We start from the raw sequence: 18774 nt of genomic DNA on the forward strand, positions 1-18774 counted from the left end.
CCACTAACTGGACTGGCAGAGGCTAAAGAAAGTCTCTGAACTCGTGTCCAGTCTTCATGCTGAGTTACAGTCAGACTCTGAGCTCTCTGAGCTGCACTGTAATCAGCGGGGTTATTTCTGTAAACCGCTCCGTTCGTTTCTACTGAGTAAGTCGACTGAGTCCTGACTCTGTTTAAACCTCTGGATCTCCACACTTCAGCGCTCTTAACACTGATATATAAACTCCTCTCACTCTAAACGCGACGCTCTGCAGACCTGCTTTACTTCAGTTTAGTACAAATCACATTCTTACCAGACCCCGACGACATTCTGTGGCTGCTGTCGAACTGAAAGTCAAGAAATTCCTGAGAAAAACAGAGGGTGGGCTTCCAAACTGAACACGACCAGAGTGGGAGACCCTCTCACTGCGGCTCGCTCAGCATAACCCCGACCTCTAGTCTCGCCAGGTTTGGTGACCTAGAACTGTGTTACATAATAAAAGTCCTTGTTGAAGGGTTTTTTGATGGAGTGTCCAGTCCAGGGCGGGTGCAGCTGCAGATTTTCATTCCAGGTGATTAAAAGCAGAATTGAGTCCATATTCTCACTGTGGGAACCAGAACAAAATCTTAATAGATGCCTTATTAAGTAATTACAGTTACAATGTAATAATCAAACACTCAACCAGCAATAATCATAGTTGGAAGTAATTATCATCATCATTGCTATTATTATTATTATTATTATTATTATTATTATTATCACCTAGAAACAGAAAACTAAGCGCTCTACCTTCTTTTCTTTTTCATCTGTTTTTTTTGCAGGCACTTTGTAAATAGGTTGCTTTTTTAAGGATGCTGGGAGGTGTTTTTGGTTGAAAACAATAATAAAATTTAAAACTATTATAAGTGATTATTGTCCTATTTTTTATATTAATAGTATCCATATTTATATTGATATTAATACATTTTACTTGCTTTTTCTTCCCCTTCTGTGTCTGACCACCAAACTCTGTTGCTGTTTTGGTGGTCAGACATTATAACACTTACACTGGTGGGTGTAATGGCGAATCCACTGGCATCCTGGTATTCTAAAGCCCACTTTGATCCAAAATTGCTCTAATCCACGCAAGCACAACAGTCGCAGGTGTAGAGATGTGTCCAAATTCTTATGAAGCAAAGCTTTTGTTCACGCATATCACTCCAGTATAAACAGAACATTTCACCAAATTACAGTACAGCTAACAGTATTATTTCATTATTTCATAAATGACAAATAATTCAAGCTGCTAACTGTAAAACAACAGCTGGTGAGTTACTACTCAACTTCACGTCATTAGTAAGATCAACAGAAAGTGTAGCCTAACTTATTTTTAAAGGGATGGCTCTGGTTTTAGAATCTGACTGGCAGAGACAGTAATACTCCATATTTTAGTAAGACAGTTAAATACTCCACAAACACTCATATGTGACCAACAAACAATTTAAATTCTGTATTAATGTCATTGTGGTCCTTTAATTAAAATCACTGTGCTGTTGGAATCATTTGACTGTCATTTCACTTGACAGCTATAGCCCACTGTTAACTACACTACTAAGACAAAAATGATTGTATTAATAATAATAATACACAGAAAATGGGCCTGCATACTTTTGCCGTGCTTTATGGAACTTTCTGTCAATACAGTTCATTTTATGCCTTGAAAGTATTTAAAATGTATTTTTTCATTGGTGGGTTTTGACAAAGAATCAATCACAGTAAATGCTTAACCTTAAGAAAACATTCTCAGGCTGTCAAATCAAATACTATATGAGCTGTTTTCACCATAAATGACAGGACTGAAGTGAGTAACGGGTCTGAACACAGATTATGGTCCCTGTTAGGTTGATTTTAATGCAGTAAAACATATAAAATAATGAGTATTATAAGTATATAAAGTATGCAATAGAGAGCAGAAAGAAAAGGTGAAAAGTTGTTTTAATCAACATGTTTTCATTAAAATCTCAGTTTCAAGCCATTTTCATTTAGTTGAAAAATGGTTAATAGGGTTACAAATTTAGACTGAAATAAGCTTGACAGGCTGCACATGCTGCAGGCTAACTACTAGTTTACCTTTATTACATTACTTAAACCTACATAACCATATATTCTTAACATAATCAATAGATCTATTTTTTTATACCAGGGCAGACAGGCTTGGGTAACAGTTATCTTGGTAAGTTAGCTCTTGGCCAGCACACAGATCTGAATGACGAAGTTAAATAACAGTTTCCAATTTTATTTCTGTTCATTTCAAGCGTTAAATATAGAATATAGTAATCTCACATATTATCACATCAGAAATAAGGTCATATGTTTAACATATCATGCAAAAAAGCTTGTTTTACCTCATCTGTCACTGAAAACCTCCACCAGCAAACAATGAAATATAGCAGCTTCATTTAGAATGAGAATGTTCAGAGTCTCCAGGCAGCCAGCTTACAATAGGCATTCTCTTCATTTTCCTCTGCGTATTAGCACTTTTATTACATTTAGTAGTTGTAGGTTACATTGCACCTCCACATAGAAACAGACATTTTGTTGAAAACGTTACATACATGGGGGTTAAATTTAACAACTAAATAAAAACAACTAAAGACGTGGGGAAGTACAAAAATGGCATACTATTTTCTTTCCTCACAAGAGACTAATGTTTGCTATTAATAGCTTAGATAGTTTAGTGGAGTCCATAGAAATTTAATTTTGTAACTGTTAGCTGCTTATGAAGTACAAATTCTAAAAATTCATGAAATAATAAAACATATTTGTTGAATCCTGTAAGATGGTGTATATACACTGAAGAAGCACACCTTATTTTTCCATTTTGTAAGGGCTCCAGTGTCTACAAATCATTTTGTTTAATGATTTTTTTTCCCTACAAACTGTAGGAAAGATGCCATCTAACAAATGTTTATTTACACATTTAAAACCGAAAAGGATTTCTAATATGGAGAGCATCGCAGACTTACCATCTATCATTCACAGAATTTCTTGAATTTTTGTGGTGAAGGTGTAATTCCCAGACAGTTTGGCAGAGAGAGTATAATGCACAAAACCAGAATAAGAACTCAAAATCCCAAATTTCCACTTTCAACATGTGACACCACCATAAATTGGACTGGATCTGTTTATCCTTTAATAAGTGACATTGAGAACTGAGGATATCAGATTTCATATTACTAAAGCAAATCTTACCTAAATGTAGGATTTCTTAGGAATCTTATTTTACAGCTTCTTATTTTATCTCAAATCTTATCATACCCAATTGAAATTGACCATTAACTACCACGTCTGTTATGCACCAACCAAAGGCATGTGCACAGCTGAACCATTACTTAAAGCTGCCCATATCCACGTACAAATGGTCAAAATAAAACTAAAGCATGATAAACTGGAAGCTGTGAATATGGTGAGTGCCCCTGCTGTTTATCAGTGCATTGTGGTTTCAGTTTCCATTTCCCAAATGCTGTAGTCCAGATTCAAACCCCATAGAGAACATTTGGTCTCATGCTAAACACAAACTAGCTCAGCAATGTTTTTCATCTGTCTGAATGTTGAGTTGAACAATTCTGGCTTTTCTTTCTGTAAGTCTGTCTGCAAGTTTATCCACAAGAATTCAACATTCATAGAAATAAGAGAAAAACTATCCCACACTAAGTTCCCATACTTTATCTATTTGTTTAATTCTTGCTAATTTTCTAAAGATTTGTTGTTAAGACCATTACAAGCTTGATGTTTTGCAATTATAAGCTTGGTCCACTTTTTGTACCATTGACTTCTCTAATATGTAATTGGACTGTTAAACACCACAAAATTAAAATCCCCAAAGAGAACAATTTGCTTACTTTTCTCATTTATTTTCATCAACAGCAACACACACTTACTGCTGTTCAGACTGTCACCTCCTGAGCCCCAACAATGTCTTCTAGCTGTTAATGGAGAGTCGATTGTAAAAGAGTTGATTCATTTACTCTAACACACTGGAAAGTTAGAGTGGACTCTTGGCCAATTACTCTGAGAGTTGATTTGCTTAGATTGTATTAAATATATATATATATATATATATATTTTTTTTTTTTTTTATCATAGAAAAAAAAAGATCTTGGGGCTATAACCCCCCCCCCCTTACCTGAAAAACAGATTTAACATAAATGATACATATTCTTTTTAAATACTCTCCCTGGGCCAAGCCTAAAATGACAAAACCTTAAGCTTTTAACTGTCTTAAAAAATCATTCACAATCATCTAAGTCAGTAAATTAACAAGAATTAGAACAAGAAAGTTATTAAATTTGAGTTCTTTAAATGTTGAACTCTTTTAGGAAAACTTGTAGAAAGTATTTTACACTTAGGTATTCAAAAAAAGTCAGTATTTTCCCGCACAGCATTGAAGGCTTCAAACAGTTGAAAAATAATGTCAAGCAAGTTTGTGTTTAATGTGAGAACAAATATTCTTTATAGGTCTTTGGGACTTAAATCTGAAATCTGTAGGTTAAAACCATCAATGTAAAAAAATGCATGGGAGTGTAGTTAAAATAGGCATAGTTTATTGTAAGCATATTTTGTTGAAGCACATGTTCAAGTGTATTTCAATGAAGCACAGTTTTAAAACAAAAAAATGTGAAAGAATATCTGTGAAACAATTATTAAATATTGTGAATCAGTTCATAAAATAAGCACAGTCCACTGCAAACATAATTTATTGAAGCACTGTTTCAACACAAAATTAATGCTTAAACATACTTTATCAAAGTATAGATTAAACACAGACATAATACATGCTGCTATGAAACACACGCACACACACATATACAACAGTATAGTTGTATCATGAAGTGTATGCAATATATTTTATAATTCAATATATTTCACTGACATTATTTTTCAATGTGCACAGAGATGTAAATTCAATAGGATAAAGTATAAAGTAAAATAATTCTCATATACAGATTAAGTAGAAGTAGTACTTATCCTACACTTTTGATCAGTTTATGATTTATGACCCTCCCCAGTGTGATTTATGATCCTTGATTTATGATCCTTGATTTATGATCCTTGATTTATGATCCCTCTAGGACAGGTCAATTTATGACCCTCTGTGACAGGTCAATTTATGACCCCCCTCACTGTGACAGGCAGAATTGAGGGACAGGTCAGCCTGTGGTGTGTGTTTTACGACGACCCCCTCTCTGTGGTGTGGGTGAGTTTATCAGTGTGATAAAAAGGGTCAGAACGTCCAAACCACAAATCAATTTGAAACATTTATTTAGTCTTACTCAAACTGTTTGCTCCAGAGAAAAGTTTTTATTTTTATTTGTTAATATTTGCTCTGGTTGTGCGTACAATATTTAATAAGATTCCAGAGTCTCACCAGCTTTGAATTTGTCCAAAGAACATGTTTTCGGTTTTGTTTTTAAGAATGAAAAAGAGACTGTTACACTATAGGACAATGTCCAATTGTGCTTTTAAAGGCTACAATAAAGGCCACAATACGGTTTTTAGTTACTTACCCTGTCATTTGGAGAGATTCTGAACTTTTATTTTGGGGTTTACCAATGAAGATGCTACAAGTTTCTTCCATAAGATTGGTGTTTTTTTTCATGGGAAGTTAGAAGAAATTAAAAAAACAAGAAATATCTTTTTTGTAAATTAGCTTTGGAAAGAAATTTTAAATTCAAGCATTTCCAGCATGTGGGATAGGGGTTGAGGGTGTGTGTGTGTGATGGGGGCGTAGGCGTGTGATGTCTAACCAATCAAAACTTGGATCGACACACCTTCGGACAAGAAGAGGTGTGGCAAAAGAGAAAATGGTATAAAGAGCCACGGATAGGGGTCCCGACGAACTTTCAACTCTAACCTTTGCTGTCGAGAAAAACTGATCGAAGCCACGGACTCCAACATTCTCGGTGAGTATGCTGCATCCCCGTAGACGGGGATCTTAATACCCGCCAGGATTTGACGCAGCACCCAGTACCTCCACGGCTTGCGAACCTGGTGCTTTGACCACATTTAGGCCCTATTTAACAAGCAGTCCTGGGAGCCAGTCAAAGTGTGGAAAGAGTCAAAGTGGTGATGATAAGCCAGCTTCCCGTGGAAAACGTCCAAGAACGTGTCTGAGTACAAATAACGGCTCGATTTCACGTGGGAAACGTCTTCGGTTTGATGATAGCTACAAATCTGCTGGTAAGAAAATACAAATTAAAGTGAACACTTTTTACAATGTAATTTTAACATTAACGTTTGTGTGTGTGTGTGTATGTGTGTGTGTGTGTAAATTATTTTTCTTTAAACTGTTTACAGATTTGCATACGAATGTAGAGTGCAGTATGTGTTGGTGAGGAGCAGACAGGATCGACTTCGGAGTTTGACGCTGTGGTCTGGACTGAGGAGCTCTTGAATACGTGGGACCAGAACAGTTTCACAGAAAAGCCGGAATGATGCCATGGATACTGGACTAAATCCAATATCAGAAGTGAGAGACATTGATGAAGCTGATTTAAAAGCAAATCAGGAACACGAGCGTCGGGTAAGCAGCTCTTACCTTTCTAGCGACATTGATGAGTTTAGAGCATTGCTTGGTCAGCAATTTCATGAAATTACAAAAAACACTATTGAGCAGCGTAGACAAGGTGCTATTGTGCGTAGATGAAATAACATTATTCAGAAATTAGCAGAAAAGAATCAGGAATTAGCAAAAGAAAATCGTATACTGTCTGAACAGGTATCAAAGCATATACATGTGGTACAGGTTATGCACGAAGAACAAAATACACATTTTAAATCTTTAACAGACGTAATATTTAAACTCAACAGGGTTTTACAGTTAAAAACTTCAACAAAATTGTCTGTTGCAGGACGGTCTAAGTTGTTATTGGTTGGCAAATTTGAAAATATTTCCATTCTTTACATATAGTCCTGCTTACCTATTAAACAAACCACATCATCAGTACGTGATAAATTATTGTTTTAAATAATAATTATTAGCAAAAAGAAGCAGACAAACAAAAATAATGGGGTCTAAAAGGTGTCAGGAGTCAGACAACAACAATCTGCACGTTAGCGACACAATTGATGTTTGGGCACAGATGTCTATTAGCGATCGATTGCAATGTTTAAATGATGAGTATGAGTCGGCTACTAGTCTTAATCTGCAAAACATGCACACTCAACACGACGTAAACGTTAATGATTATACCACACATGATGGTTTACAGCGTACGTTGAGTACAATACACAGCCTGCCAACAACACGCCGTAGACACATGAGTGTTACATACAGCCAATCAAATTAAAAGAACCAAGTGAATCTTACATCATCTTTGACTTTGAGTCTGACCCAAGTCTGACCCCTCCGCTGTGAACTCTCTACCGTCAAATGTGATTGCGCAGACAAAGTTAGCTTCATGCTTACCGTTTTCAAATCATGTCTCAAAGTCAAAGAAGATGTAAGATTCACTTGGTTCTTTTAATTTGATTGGCTGTATGTAACAGTCATGTGTTGTATCTGATATTAATTCTTCACCGCAGTGAACACAACGTCCTGACATACACTTGTGGGGTTTTGGTTTAGTTAAACTAACATGATAACGACGACCGCATGATCTACAGTATTTTGTCAAATCGCATGAGGACGCCATCTCCCCAGTAATAAGCTGTTGTTTCTTTTTCTTGTGTTGGTCATAACAATAATCAGATTTACAGTAGCGTGAACAGTCTTCACAATACTTGATACGTCTGGGTTTCTGACTACAATCTGTGTCCTGACACACATCGCAATGGTATTTACAACTATGATCTCTCGCGTTAGTATACGCCTTATAACAAAACTTACAAACATATGACACACCCATGAACGCTTTCAAATTTTTTAGCATGTAATAATGACCGTCATGGAGATACAAAAACACAGTCCTTGAATGTGGTTTGTCTTTTGTTTGGTACTTCTCTAAACCACCCAAACTGCTCTTGTGGAACACAACTATTTTGACACCAAACTTGTATTCGAAATGAACAATGTCATTAAACTCTTGTGATCGCGCATGTAACCAGCCTTTGCCTGTATCTGATCAGCTATAGTTTCTAAGGTGTTATGTGCTGCATGTGGGTTCAGAAAATGCGCAAGACAGATCGCAAAACACAGATTATTTGAAATATTTGTAGGGCAAAAGAGGTTCATTCTGTTCCTATCAATCACCTGGTTGTGGGCAATATCACGCACTTTACGACGAACACCACCATTTTTACCCATAGCTATGGAGACTGTCAACACCAAACTATTATCTGCTGGAATGTTCTTGTTACTCTGCATAACCCTTTCAATTGCATCTCCAAACCTGTCAACGTTGTAACCATCTCTTGAAGACAACACAGCATTTACATCAGACATTAAACTACCACCTCTTAGAGTAATGTTGATAATGCTGCCATCACCAGATGATACAATGTCTGATAACATATTATGTACATAGACAGTATATGAGGCTATATCTGTGGATGGGGCATCACATAAATTCAATGTCCTGTGTAGCACAACACTATTATACCTAATTCTCTGTACTACAGTATATCCACTTATTTTACCACCATTTCTCACCAACTGTGACACGTCATCACTAGATAAACCAAAGTTAGGAGCTCCTGGATTGAGTGTGGGAAATCTGTGTGTCTGCAGACCAGTGCCTGTCTGTTCTCTGTTTAAGTGTAGCATGTTATTTTCTACCGGGTTTATAGAAATATAGAGCTGACTTATACTCATCATTTAAGCATAACAGGCGTTCACTAATAGATGTCTGCTCCCAATCATCAGTTATGGCGGTATTATACATAAAATCTATGGCATGTCCATAATTATCACGACATCTACGGCGTGTTGTTGGCAGGCTGTGCATTGTACTCAATGTACGCTGTAAACCATCATGTGCGGTATAATCATTAACGTTTATGTCGTGTTGAGTGTGCATGTTTTGCAGATTAAGACTAGTAGCCGACTCATACTCATCATTTAAACATTGCAATCGATCGCTAATAGACATCTGTGCCCAAACATCAATTGTGTCGCTAACGTGCAGATTGTTGTTGTCTGACTCCTGACACCTTTTAGACCCCATTATTTTTGTTTGTCTGCTTCTTTTTGCTAATAATTATTATTTAAAACAATAATTTATCACGTACTGATGATGTGGTTTGTTTAATAGGTAAGCAGGACTACATGTAAAGAATGGAAATATTTTCAAATTTGCCAACCAATAACAACTTAGACCGTCCTGCAACAGACAATTTTGTTGAAGTTTTTAACTGTAAAACCCTGTTGAGTTTAAATATTACGTCTGTTAAAGATTTAAAATGTGTATTTTGTTCTTCGTGCATAACCTGTACCACATGTATATACTTTGATACCTGTTCAGACAGTATACGATTTTCTTTTGCTAATTCCTGATTCTTTTCTGCTAATTTCTGAACAATGTTATTTAATCTACGCACAATAGCACCTTGTCTACGCTGCTCAATAGTGTTTTTTGTAATTTCATGAGATTGCTGACCAAGCAATGCTCTAAACTCATCAATGTCGCTAGAAAGGTAAGAGCTGCTTACCCGACGCTCGTGTTCCTGATTTGCTTTTAAATCAGCTTCATCAATGTCTCTCACTTCTGATATTGGATTTAGTCCAGTATCCACGGCATCATTCCGGCTTTTCTGTGAAACTGTTCTGGTCCCACGTATTCAAGAGCTCCTCAGTCCAGACCACAGCGTCAAACTCCGAAGTCGATCCTGTCTGCTCCTCACCAACACATACTGCACTCTACATTCGTATGCAAATCTGTAAACAGTTTAAAGAAAAATAATTTACACACACACACACACACACACACACACACACACACACACACACACACACACACACACACACACAAATGTTAATGTTAAAATTACATTGTAAAAAGTGTTCACTTTAATTTATATTTTCTTACCAGCAGATTTGTAGCTATCATCAAACCAAAGATGTTTCCCGCGTGAAATCGAGCCGTTATTTGTACTCAGACATGTTCTTGGACGTTTTCCACGGGAAGCTGGCTTATCATCACCACTTTGACTCTTTCCACACTTTGACTGGCTCCCAGGACTGCTTGTTAAACAGGGCCTAAATGTGGTCAAAGCACCAGGTTCGCAAGCCGTGGAGGTACTGGGTGCTGCGTCAAATCCTGGCGGTATTAAGAACCCCGTTGTTTCAACCAAACGGGTCAGAGCTGCTACAGAAAATAAGAGTTAGTATTACACACCAACAACTAACACAGAAAATATACAGTATAATCAGTCAACTCACCCAATGGATTCTCATAACCCGCTGTGTTCACAGATTCTGTAACAAAATAAAAGTAAGAATTATTTTGACAATATCAGCAACTACAAATAAATAAAATAATAATAAGAAACTGCGACAAACCTTCACAAAGTTGAGATAATCCTTCAATACTTCTAATAGCATGGATCGTTTCAAGCTCAGATGCACCTACACCAAGAAAATCCTGTTAAACAAAGAAAAAAACGTGATGCTGGTTGAATTTCCTATAACAGAATATTAGGCTAAAAGTCTACGGCATGCAGCATACTCACCAAGAATGTTGGAGTCCATGGCTTCGATCAGTTTTTCTCGACAGCAAAGGTTAGAGATGAAAGTTCGTCGGGACCCCTATCCGTGGCTCTTTATACCATTTTCTCTTTTGCCACACCTCTTCTTGTCCGAGGGTGTGTCGATCCAAGTTTTGATTGGTTAGACATCACACGCCTACGCCCCCATCACACACACACACCCTCAACCCCTATCCCACATGCTGGAAATGCTTGAATTTAAAATTTCTTTCCAAAGCTAATTTACAAAAAAGATATTTCTTGTTTTTTAATTTCTTTTAACTTCCCATGAAAAAAAAAACACCAATCTTATGGAAGAAATTTGTAGCATCTTCATCGGTAAACCCCCAAAATAAAAGTTCAGAATCTCTCCAAATGACAGGGTAACTAAAAACCTTATTGTGGCCTTTATTGTAGCCTTTAAAAGCACAATTGGACATTGTCCTATAGTGTAACAGTCTCTTTTTCATTCTTAAAAACAAAACCGAAAACATGTTCTTTGGACAAATTCAAAGCTGGTCAAATATTGTACGCACAACCAGAGCAAATATTAACAAATAAAAATAAAAAACTTCTCTGAAGCAAACAGTTTGAGTAAGACTAAATAAATGTTTCAAATTGATTTGTGGTTTGGACGTTCTGACACTTTTTATCACACTGATAAACTCACCCACACCACAGAGAAGGGGTCGTCGTAAAACACACATCACAGGCCGTGACCTGTCCCTCAATCCGGCCTGTCACAGAGAGGGGGGGTCATAAAGTGACCTGTCACAGAGGATCATAAATTGACCTGTCATAGACGGATCATAAATCAAGGCTCATAAATCAAGGATAATAAATCAAGGATCATAAATCACACTGGGGGGTCATAAATCATAAACTGATCGAAAGTGTAGGATAAGTACTACTAGTAGATTATTATCATATTAAAGTATTGCCTTTTCACAAGAACATTCACAAGCCAAGTCCATCACTTCACTTCACTTCATACACAACATTGGATCATTTTACAATTTTATCTGGTGAAGATAAAAAAAAAATCTTCAAGGGAAATGGCTTTAGCTTTAGCATGGGGATAACACAAACACACACACACACACACATTCATTCATTTTAATTAAGAAAAGTTAAAACCTCAAAGAACTCTGGGTAACCCTCAGTGTTACTGTGAAACATATTACACAAGTGATAATCTCCATTATTAAACATTACAGATAAAACATTCATTACAATTAAATTTCTATTTTCTAGTTAAGAGTTTCTTAACTTTTCCCTTTCTCCCATATCACTGTCATGTTTTATAAAACATTTAACTTTAAAAAGAAACATTCAATATTTATCAATATTTACAATGATACTAATGAATGAGTTTTACAAAGGGTTAATATGTGTTTCTAACCTCATATTTATAGTAAAGGGAATCAAATGGTAATTAACAGCAATGCAGTTTCTGGAGACCTTTGGCTGTATTACAGAAAAGTCTTCTCCTTCTGTCATAGATTAAGATCTGACAGGTCAAGATAAGATTTTTCACAAATTTGAATTACAGAAGCAAATCTTAATCTAGGAATCTTATCTGACAGCATCTTAACTCAAGTTAGTAAATCTTAACCTATTCGATCAAAGTCAACAATCAACTGTCATGTCAAGTTGATATAGAAAAGGTTAAACAGAACTGTAGGGCGATAAACTGAGCGTTAAGAATACAGTGACAGCGCTTTGTGCACTGCCACTCTCCAGTTTCAGTTTCGCAAATGCTTTAGCCGACCATGCTAACATTATTCCTCCTAAGAAACAGACACATGTTCAGCTCTGTGTTCTCATTATTCATCACAATCACCGTAATATTTTATCAACAACTTTACATCAACATAACATACAAAGGTAAAGGAGAAGGTGGAGATTGTTTGAATTGTGGATTTTTAAAGCGCAGTTAGATGAAAAACTCATAATGAATAAGTCAAAGCACCATTTTCAGTGTAGATAAATGTTATTTTGCTGCTTGTCACTGTATAAAACAATAAAAATGGATGACTAAAACAGAAGTTAAGACACCTCTGGGGTGGTCTCAAAGTTAGGACAGAGTTTATGAAAATTTTTTCTAGTTAGGATGTTCCTGTAATACCGTTTTCTTAGTGTATCACAAAAGTGAGTACACCCCTCACATTTCTGCAGATATTTAAGTACATCTTTTCATGGGACAACACTGACAACACTTGACACAATGAAAATTAGTCTGTGTGCAGCTTATATAACAGTGTAAATTTATTCCTTTCTCAAAATAACTCAATATACAGCCATTAATGTCTAAACCACCAGCAACAAAAGTGAGTACACCCCTAAGAGACTACACCCCTAAATGTCCAAATTGAGCACTGCTTGTCATTTTCCCTCCAAAATGTCATGTGACTCGTTAGTGTTACTAGGTCTCGGTGTGCATTGGGAGCAGGTGTGTTCAAATTTGTAGTACAGCTCTCACACTCTCTCATACTGGTCACTGAAAGTTCCAACATGGCACCTCATGGCAAAGAACTCTCTGAGGATCTTAAAAGACGAATTGTTGAGCTACATGAAGATGGCCAAGGCTACAAGAAGATTGCCAACACCCGGAAACTGAGCTGCAGCACAGTGGCCAAGATCATCCAGCGTTTTAAAAGAGCAGGGTCCACTCAGAACAGACCTTGTGTTGGTCGTCCAAAGAAGCTGAGTGCACGTGCTCACCGTCAAATCCAAATGCTGTCTTTGAAAGATATGCGCAGGAGTGCTGTCAGAATTGCTGCAGAGATTGAAGAGGTGGGGGTCAGCCTGTGTGCTCAGACCATACGCCGCACACAACATCAAATTGGTCTGCATGGCTGTCACATCAGAAGGAAGCCTCTTCTGTAGTCTGTACACAAGAAAGCCCACAAACAGTTTGCTGAAGACATGTCAACAAAGGACATGGATTGCTGGAACCATAGAACCTCTGGAAACTGGGTCGCAGGGCAGTGTTTCAGCATGATAATGACCCCAAACACACCTCTAAGATGACCACTGCTTTATTGAAGAGGCTGAGGGTAAAGGTATTAGACTGGCCAAGCATGTCTCCAGACCTAAACCCAATAGAACATATTTGGGGCATCCTCAAGTGGAAGGTGGAGGAGCGCAAAGTCTCGAATATCCACCAGCTCCGTGATGTCGTCATAGAGGAGTGGAAAAGCATTCCAGTGGCAACCTGTGAAGCTCTGGTAAACTCCATGCCCAGGAGAATTAAGGCAGTTCTGGAAAATAATGGTGGCCACACAAAATATTGACACTTCAGGAACTGTGTCTTAGGGGTGTACTCACTTTTGTTGCCGGTGGTTTAGACATTAATGGCTGTATATTGAGTTATTTTGAGAAAGGAATAAATTTACACTGTTATATAAGCTGCACACAGACTACTTTTCATTGTGTCAAAGTATCATTTTGTCAGTCTTGTCCCATGAAAAGATATACTTAAATATCTGCAGAAATGTGAGGGGTGTACTCACTTTTGTGATACACTGTATCTGGAGTTAGAGTATCTGGAGATAAGATTATGAACTTAAGAACTGATGTTCTGCAATAGTTTGTCCTAAACTCAGGCCTAACTGAAATTGTCATGGTGACTAAATAGACAAGATTTGACTAAGAAGTTTCTGTAGTACAGCCCTGAGAGCAATGAAAAAAAATTCTCCAAATGTTGTTGAGGAAAATTAGATCAATTATGTGTGTGATTTATTTTATATGATTGTTTTATTTTTAATGTATGGTCCCCACAATTAATGAAGCTTCCCCTCCTAATTGCACAAAGCTATTTTTCCTCTGCTCATCGTCAGCTCAGAAACAATCGAAAATGAACTTGTTTTTGCTTCTAGTCTGAAAACTAGGGGATCCTGCAAAAGCTCTTATTGGACTCAGTCTTTACTGTTACAATTGTACTTTGTGGAAATGGCTTAATTCAGCAATGAGCAACTTCCAGAAGAAAAACGCAGAAACTGTGAAGAGGGCCTATCACGGTCATCTCTGATGACAACCAAAGAGACGACTGGACAATGTAACAAAAAACAGCTTTTCTCAAACATCAAAAGCATTAGAATCTCCAAAAAGCAGCTCAAATGGGTAGAATTTCTAAAGTACGATAACATCAACTAACGTCTACAGAGTCACATTAACTGGGCTACAAACATTTGATCTTTGTGGAAGCGCTGAAAGTTTAGTGAAGTGATGAAGTACTTCCTGCTACTTTTTCAAAATACAAAGTAGCCCTGTGTATCTGTGAGCAGCATCACATATTTGCACATGGAGACATTCACCTTATTATCTTTGTGCCTTGTGTGAGCTGCTCTCTAAAATCAGTTATGGAGATATGGATGAAAGAGATCAAAGTTTTAGCTCCTGAATGAGATGTAGAAAGTCTCCTTACTCCTTTCACTTTTCCAAAGTAGAATCGGAATTCTGAACATACTTTCATATCAGATTTTCATAAATTTTTCACTACTTTATCTTTATTTGTTCCACAAAACAAAATTAACAAATCGATGCAAACCTCTTTTGCCCTCCATCTCTGCACAGCTGTCTGAAAATCCTTTGTCTCTCGTTTCTTTTACCTTTTCATCAAGTTTGGCATGAAACTTCTCCTCTGCCTGTATTCTTGCCATTTGTTCAGTCTGTGTTTTAAGATACTCAATCTCTTTGGCGTGAATTTCTATAATGAATTCAAGGTTTCTACTTTCAATTTCATTCCATTTTGTCTCTACCTCTTTTCTCTCTTTTCTAAACGTCTCCATCTGCATCAGGAATTGTTCTTCTTTTTCCTTTCTGAGTTGCTCATCATTTTCTTTTCTTTCTTTCTCTCTTTGTGCCTCTAGTTGTTCCTTCATCTGTCTTATTTTTTCAGTTGCCTTATTTTCTATTCTTTTCCTCTCTCGTTCTTCTTTCTCATTTCTTTCCTTTTCTTTTAAATCTCTTTCCTCCTTTTCTTTTTGCTTTTCCCATTGATAATGCTTTTGCTTTCTAATCTGCTGTACATACCAGGCTTCGTCCATTGATGCAATTACTTTCTCCCAATGTTTCAGTTGTTTTTCTCTCCTCTTATGCTCCTCCTCAATCCTCTTTATCCACTCTATCTGCTGAGTTAACTGCAGCTGTTGTAGCTCCTTCTTTTCACTTTCCCATGCATGCTGGATTTTCTCTTCCAGCTCATTTTGTCTTTTCTCCTCCTCTGCTGCCTTCTGTATATACTCCAGTTGTAATTTCATTAGTTCTTCTCTTACTTTCTTCACAATGTTTTCTCTTTCTTTCTCAAATTTCTCTAGTTCCTCTTTTTGTTTTTTCTTCCATTCTTCTTCTTTCTTTCTTCTTTCCTCCTCCTCCTGATCTCTCTGTCTTTGATGTTCCTCTTTTTGTTTCTTCCACCGTTGTCTGTTTTCTTCTCTTTCTCTGTGAATCTCAGCCATGCACTCTTGCATCTTCTTCTCATCTTCCTCTCTTCTTCTATTTATGTCTTCTTCTTGTAACCTTTTCCTTTCAGTAATCTTGTTTTTTAACTGCAGTTCGTATGTTAGTATCTCTTTCTCTACCTGCTGGAACATGTCATTAGTGTAGCAGCTCCCTCCATTCACTGCCACCATGGAGTCGATCTTCTCCAGTAGATCAATGACCTGGGTGGAGCTGCTTTTATTGCTGTTGTTGAGCACATGATATCTGTTACCAAAGTCAAGCAGAAATCTCTTCATGGTTGGACCACACTTCTCTATGTACTGTTCAATTGTGTTTCCCTTTAAAAAATCTCCTTTACTGAAGACCACTATAGTGTACATTTTGTATTTCTCACCAAATGTATCCTTGATCATATTCACTGTGTCTTGCATTTCTTGTCTGAAGCGCTGCCCGATGCTCAGCACTAACAGGAACACATGTGGACCTGGAGCTGCCATGGAGATGCACTTAGTGATCTCTTTAGTGACCTCCACATTAGGAACATTGGTAGCAAACAGCCCTGGAGTGTCAATCACAGTGATTTGCCTCCCATTTATGTCAGCTGACTCTTTCTGACACACAGCAGTAACTGATCCACCAATATCTTCCTTAAATATGTCCGCTTTCCCCAAGATGGTGTTTCCTGTTGCACTCTTCCCAACTCCGGTCTTCCCTAGTAGAACAATCCGCAATGTCTCAGGGCTTTTTAATGAACCTGTACAAGAGAGATCATTGAACTCTCAATCATGCCAGATTGGTGCCTTTTGGTTAGGCAGTCAAGCTTGGTACAAACATTTAAGAAACACAATCATTAAACTGAATCATTTTATTTAGCTTTTAAAACTGAAATTCTACCCTTCTTTTTGTATCTTATTGTATATTTCTGTAAAGGGACAGTCTCAGAAATAGATTTTTAAAAAATCATTAAGCTCAATATTTAACCAGGCCTGTCTCTCCATCCCCATATTCCTACCAGTGAACTAGCCCTTCCTACCCATCATTCCCATAACCATACCAATGAACCAGTCATGACTCCTTGTCATGCCCATAGCCCTATCAATGAACCAGCAACTCCATACCCACCAATAAGCCATCTGTCTCCACATTCCCATACACCTACCAATAAACAGCCCTGTTTGCCAAACCCCAATGAACCAGCTGACTCCTCATGATCCCCATATCCCATACCCATGACCCAGCCCTGTCGCCCAATGATCACCATACCCCATACTAATGAACCAGCCCTGTCTGCCTAGTATCCCCATAGCATGTCAAACAAACCAGCCCTGTCTTCCTATCATACCCATACATCTATCAATGAACCAGCCCTGTCTCCCCATTATCCCCATATCCCTACAAATAAACCAGCCCTATCTTCCCACTATTCACATACCCCTACAAATGAACCAGCCCTGTCTGCCCAGTATCTTCATACCCCTACCAATGATCCAGCCCTGTTTCTCATGATCCCTATACCCCAAACAATGAAACAGCCTTCCATCCATCCTTCCTCAACTGCTTAACTGAGTCCGGGTCGCGGGAGCAGCAGCCTAAGCAAAGAGGCCCAGGCCTCCCTCTCCCCCGCCACTTCCTCCAGCTCTTCCGGAGGGATACTGAGGCGTCCCCAAGACAGTTGAGAGATATAATCCCTCCAATGTGTCCTGGGTCTTCCCCGGGGTCTCCTCCCCATCGGACATGTCTAGAACACCTCCCTAGGGAGGTCTCCAGAGGCCATCCTTACCAGATGCCCAAACCACCTCAACTGGCTTCTCTCAACGTGGAGGAGAAGCGGCTCTAATCCAAGCCTCTCCCAGATCGCCGATCTTCTCACCCAATCTCTAAGGGAGAGTCCGGCGACCCTGCCTCATTTCAGCCATTTGTATCCGCGATCTCGTTCTTTCGGGCACTGCCCAAAGCTCGTGACCATAGGTGAGAGTTGGAACATAGATTGACCGGTAAATTCACAGCTTCGCCTTCTGGCTCAGCTCTCTCTTCACCATGACAGACCGGTATTCGCCACACCAATCCACGTGTCAACCTCTTGCTCCATCCTTCCTTCACTAGTGAACAAAATCCCAAGATATTTAAACTCCTCCACTTGGGGCAAAAATTCACTCCAGACCTGGACAGAGCATTCCACCCTTGTCTGACTGAGGACCATGTTCTCAGATTGAACCAATGAACCAGCCCTGTCTATTAATTATTCCCATTCCCCAAACAATGAACCAGCCCTCTCTTCCCATCATCCCCACACCCCTACCAATGAACCAGCCCTGTCTCCTCATCTCCATACCTCAACCAATAAACCAGCCATCTCCCCTTCCCCATATACCTACCAATAAACCAGCCCTATCTCCCTATCCGCATAGCCCTACCAGTGAAACAGCCATGTCTCCGCATTATCCCAATTCCTTACCATTGAACCTGTGAAATATTCACATTATCCCCATACCCGAACAATGAACCAACCCTGTCTCTTAATTATCTCCATATCCCTACAAATGAACCAGCCCTGTCTGCCCAGCATCCCCATACCCCTACTGATGATCCAGCCCTCTCTCTTAATTATCCCCATAGGCCTACAAATGAACCAGCCCTAGTTTCCCAGTATCCACATACCCCTACAAATGAATCATCCCTGTCTGCCCA

At 38.3% G+C, this 18774-nt stretch overlaps 1 protein-coding gene across 9 annotated transcripts in view; it reads right to left on the reverse strand.

Annotated features, from left to right (window-relative positions):
- Window positions 1–18774, reverse strand: part of LOC108438299 — a 250795-nt gene that overhangs the window by 135434 nt on the left and 96587 nt on the right. For 3 of the 9 annotated variants that reach the window (XM_037541598.1, XM_037541563.1, XM_037541467.1), the window contains exon 1: window positions 293–415. The exons of the other annotated variants lie outside the window; for them this stretch is intronic. In XM_037541598.1, coding sequence (XP_037397495.1) covers window positions 293–308 — 16 coding nt within the window. In that variant the 5' untranslated portion in view covers window positions 309–415. Of the gene's footprint in view, window positions 1–292; window positions 416–18774 lie in introns of those variants that run through there. 9 annotated transcript variants of the gene reach the window in all.

This window comes from Pygocentrus nattereri, chromosome 1 (genome assembly GCF_015220715.1).
Source record: "Pygocentrus nattereri isolate fPygNat1 chromosome 1, fPygNat1.pri, whole genome shotgun sequence".
NCBI classification, from domain to species: Eukaryota; Metazoa; Chordata; class Actinopteri; order Characiformes; family Serrasalmidae; genus Pygocentrus; species Pygocentrus nattereri.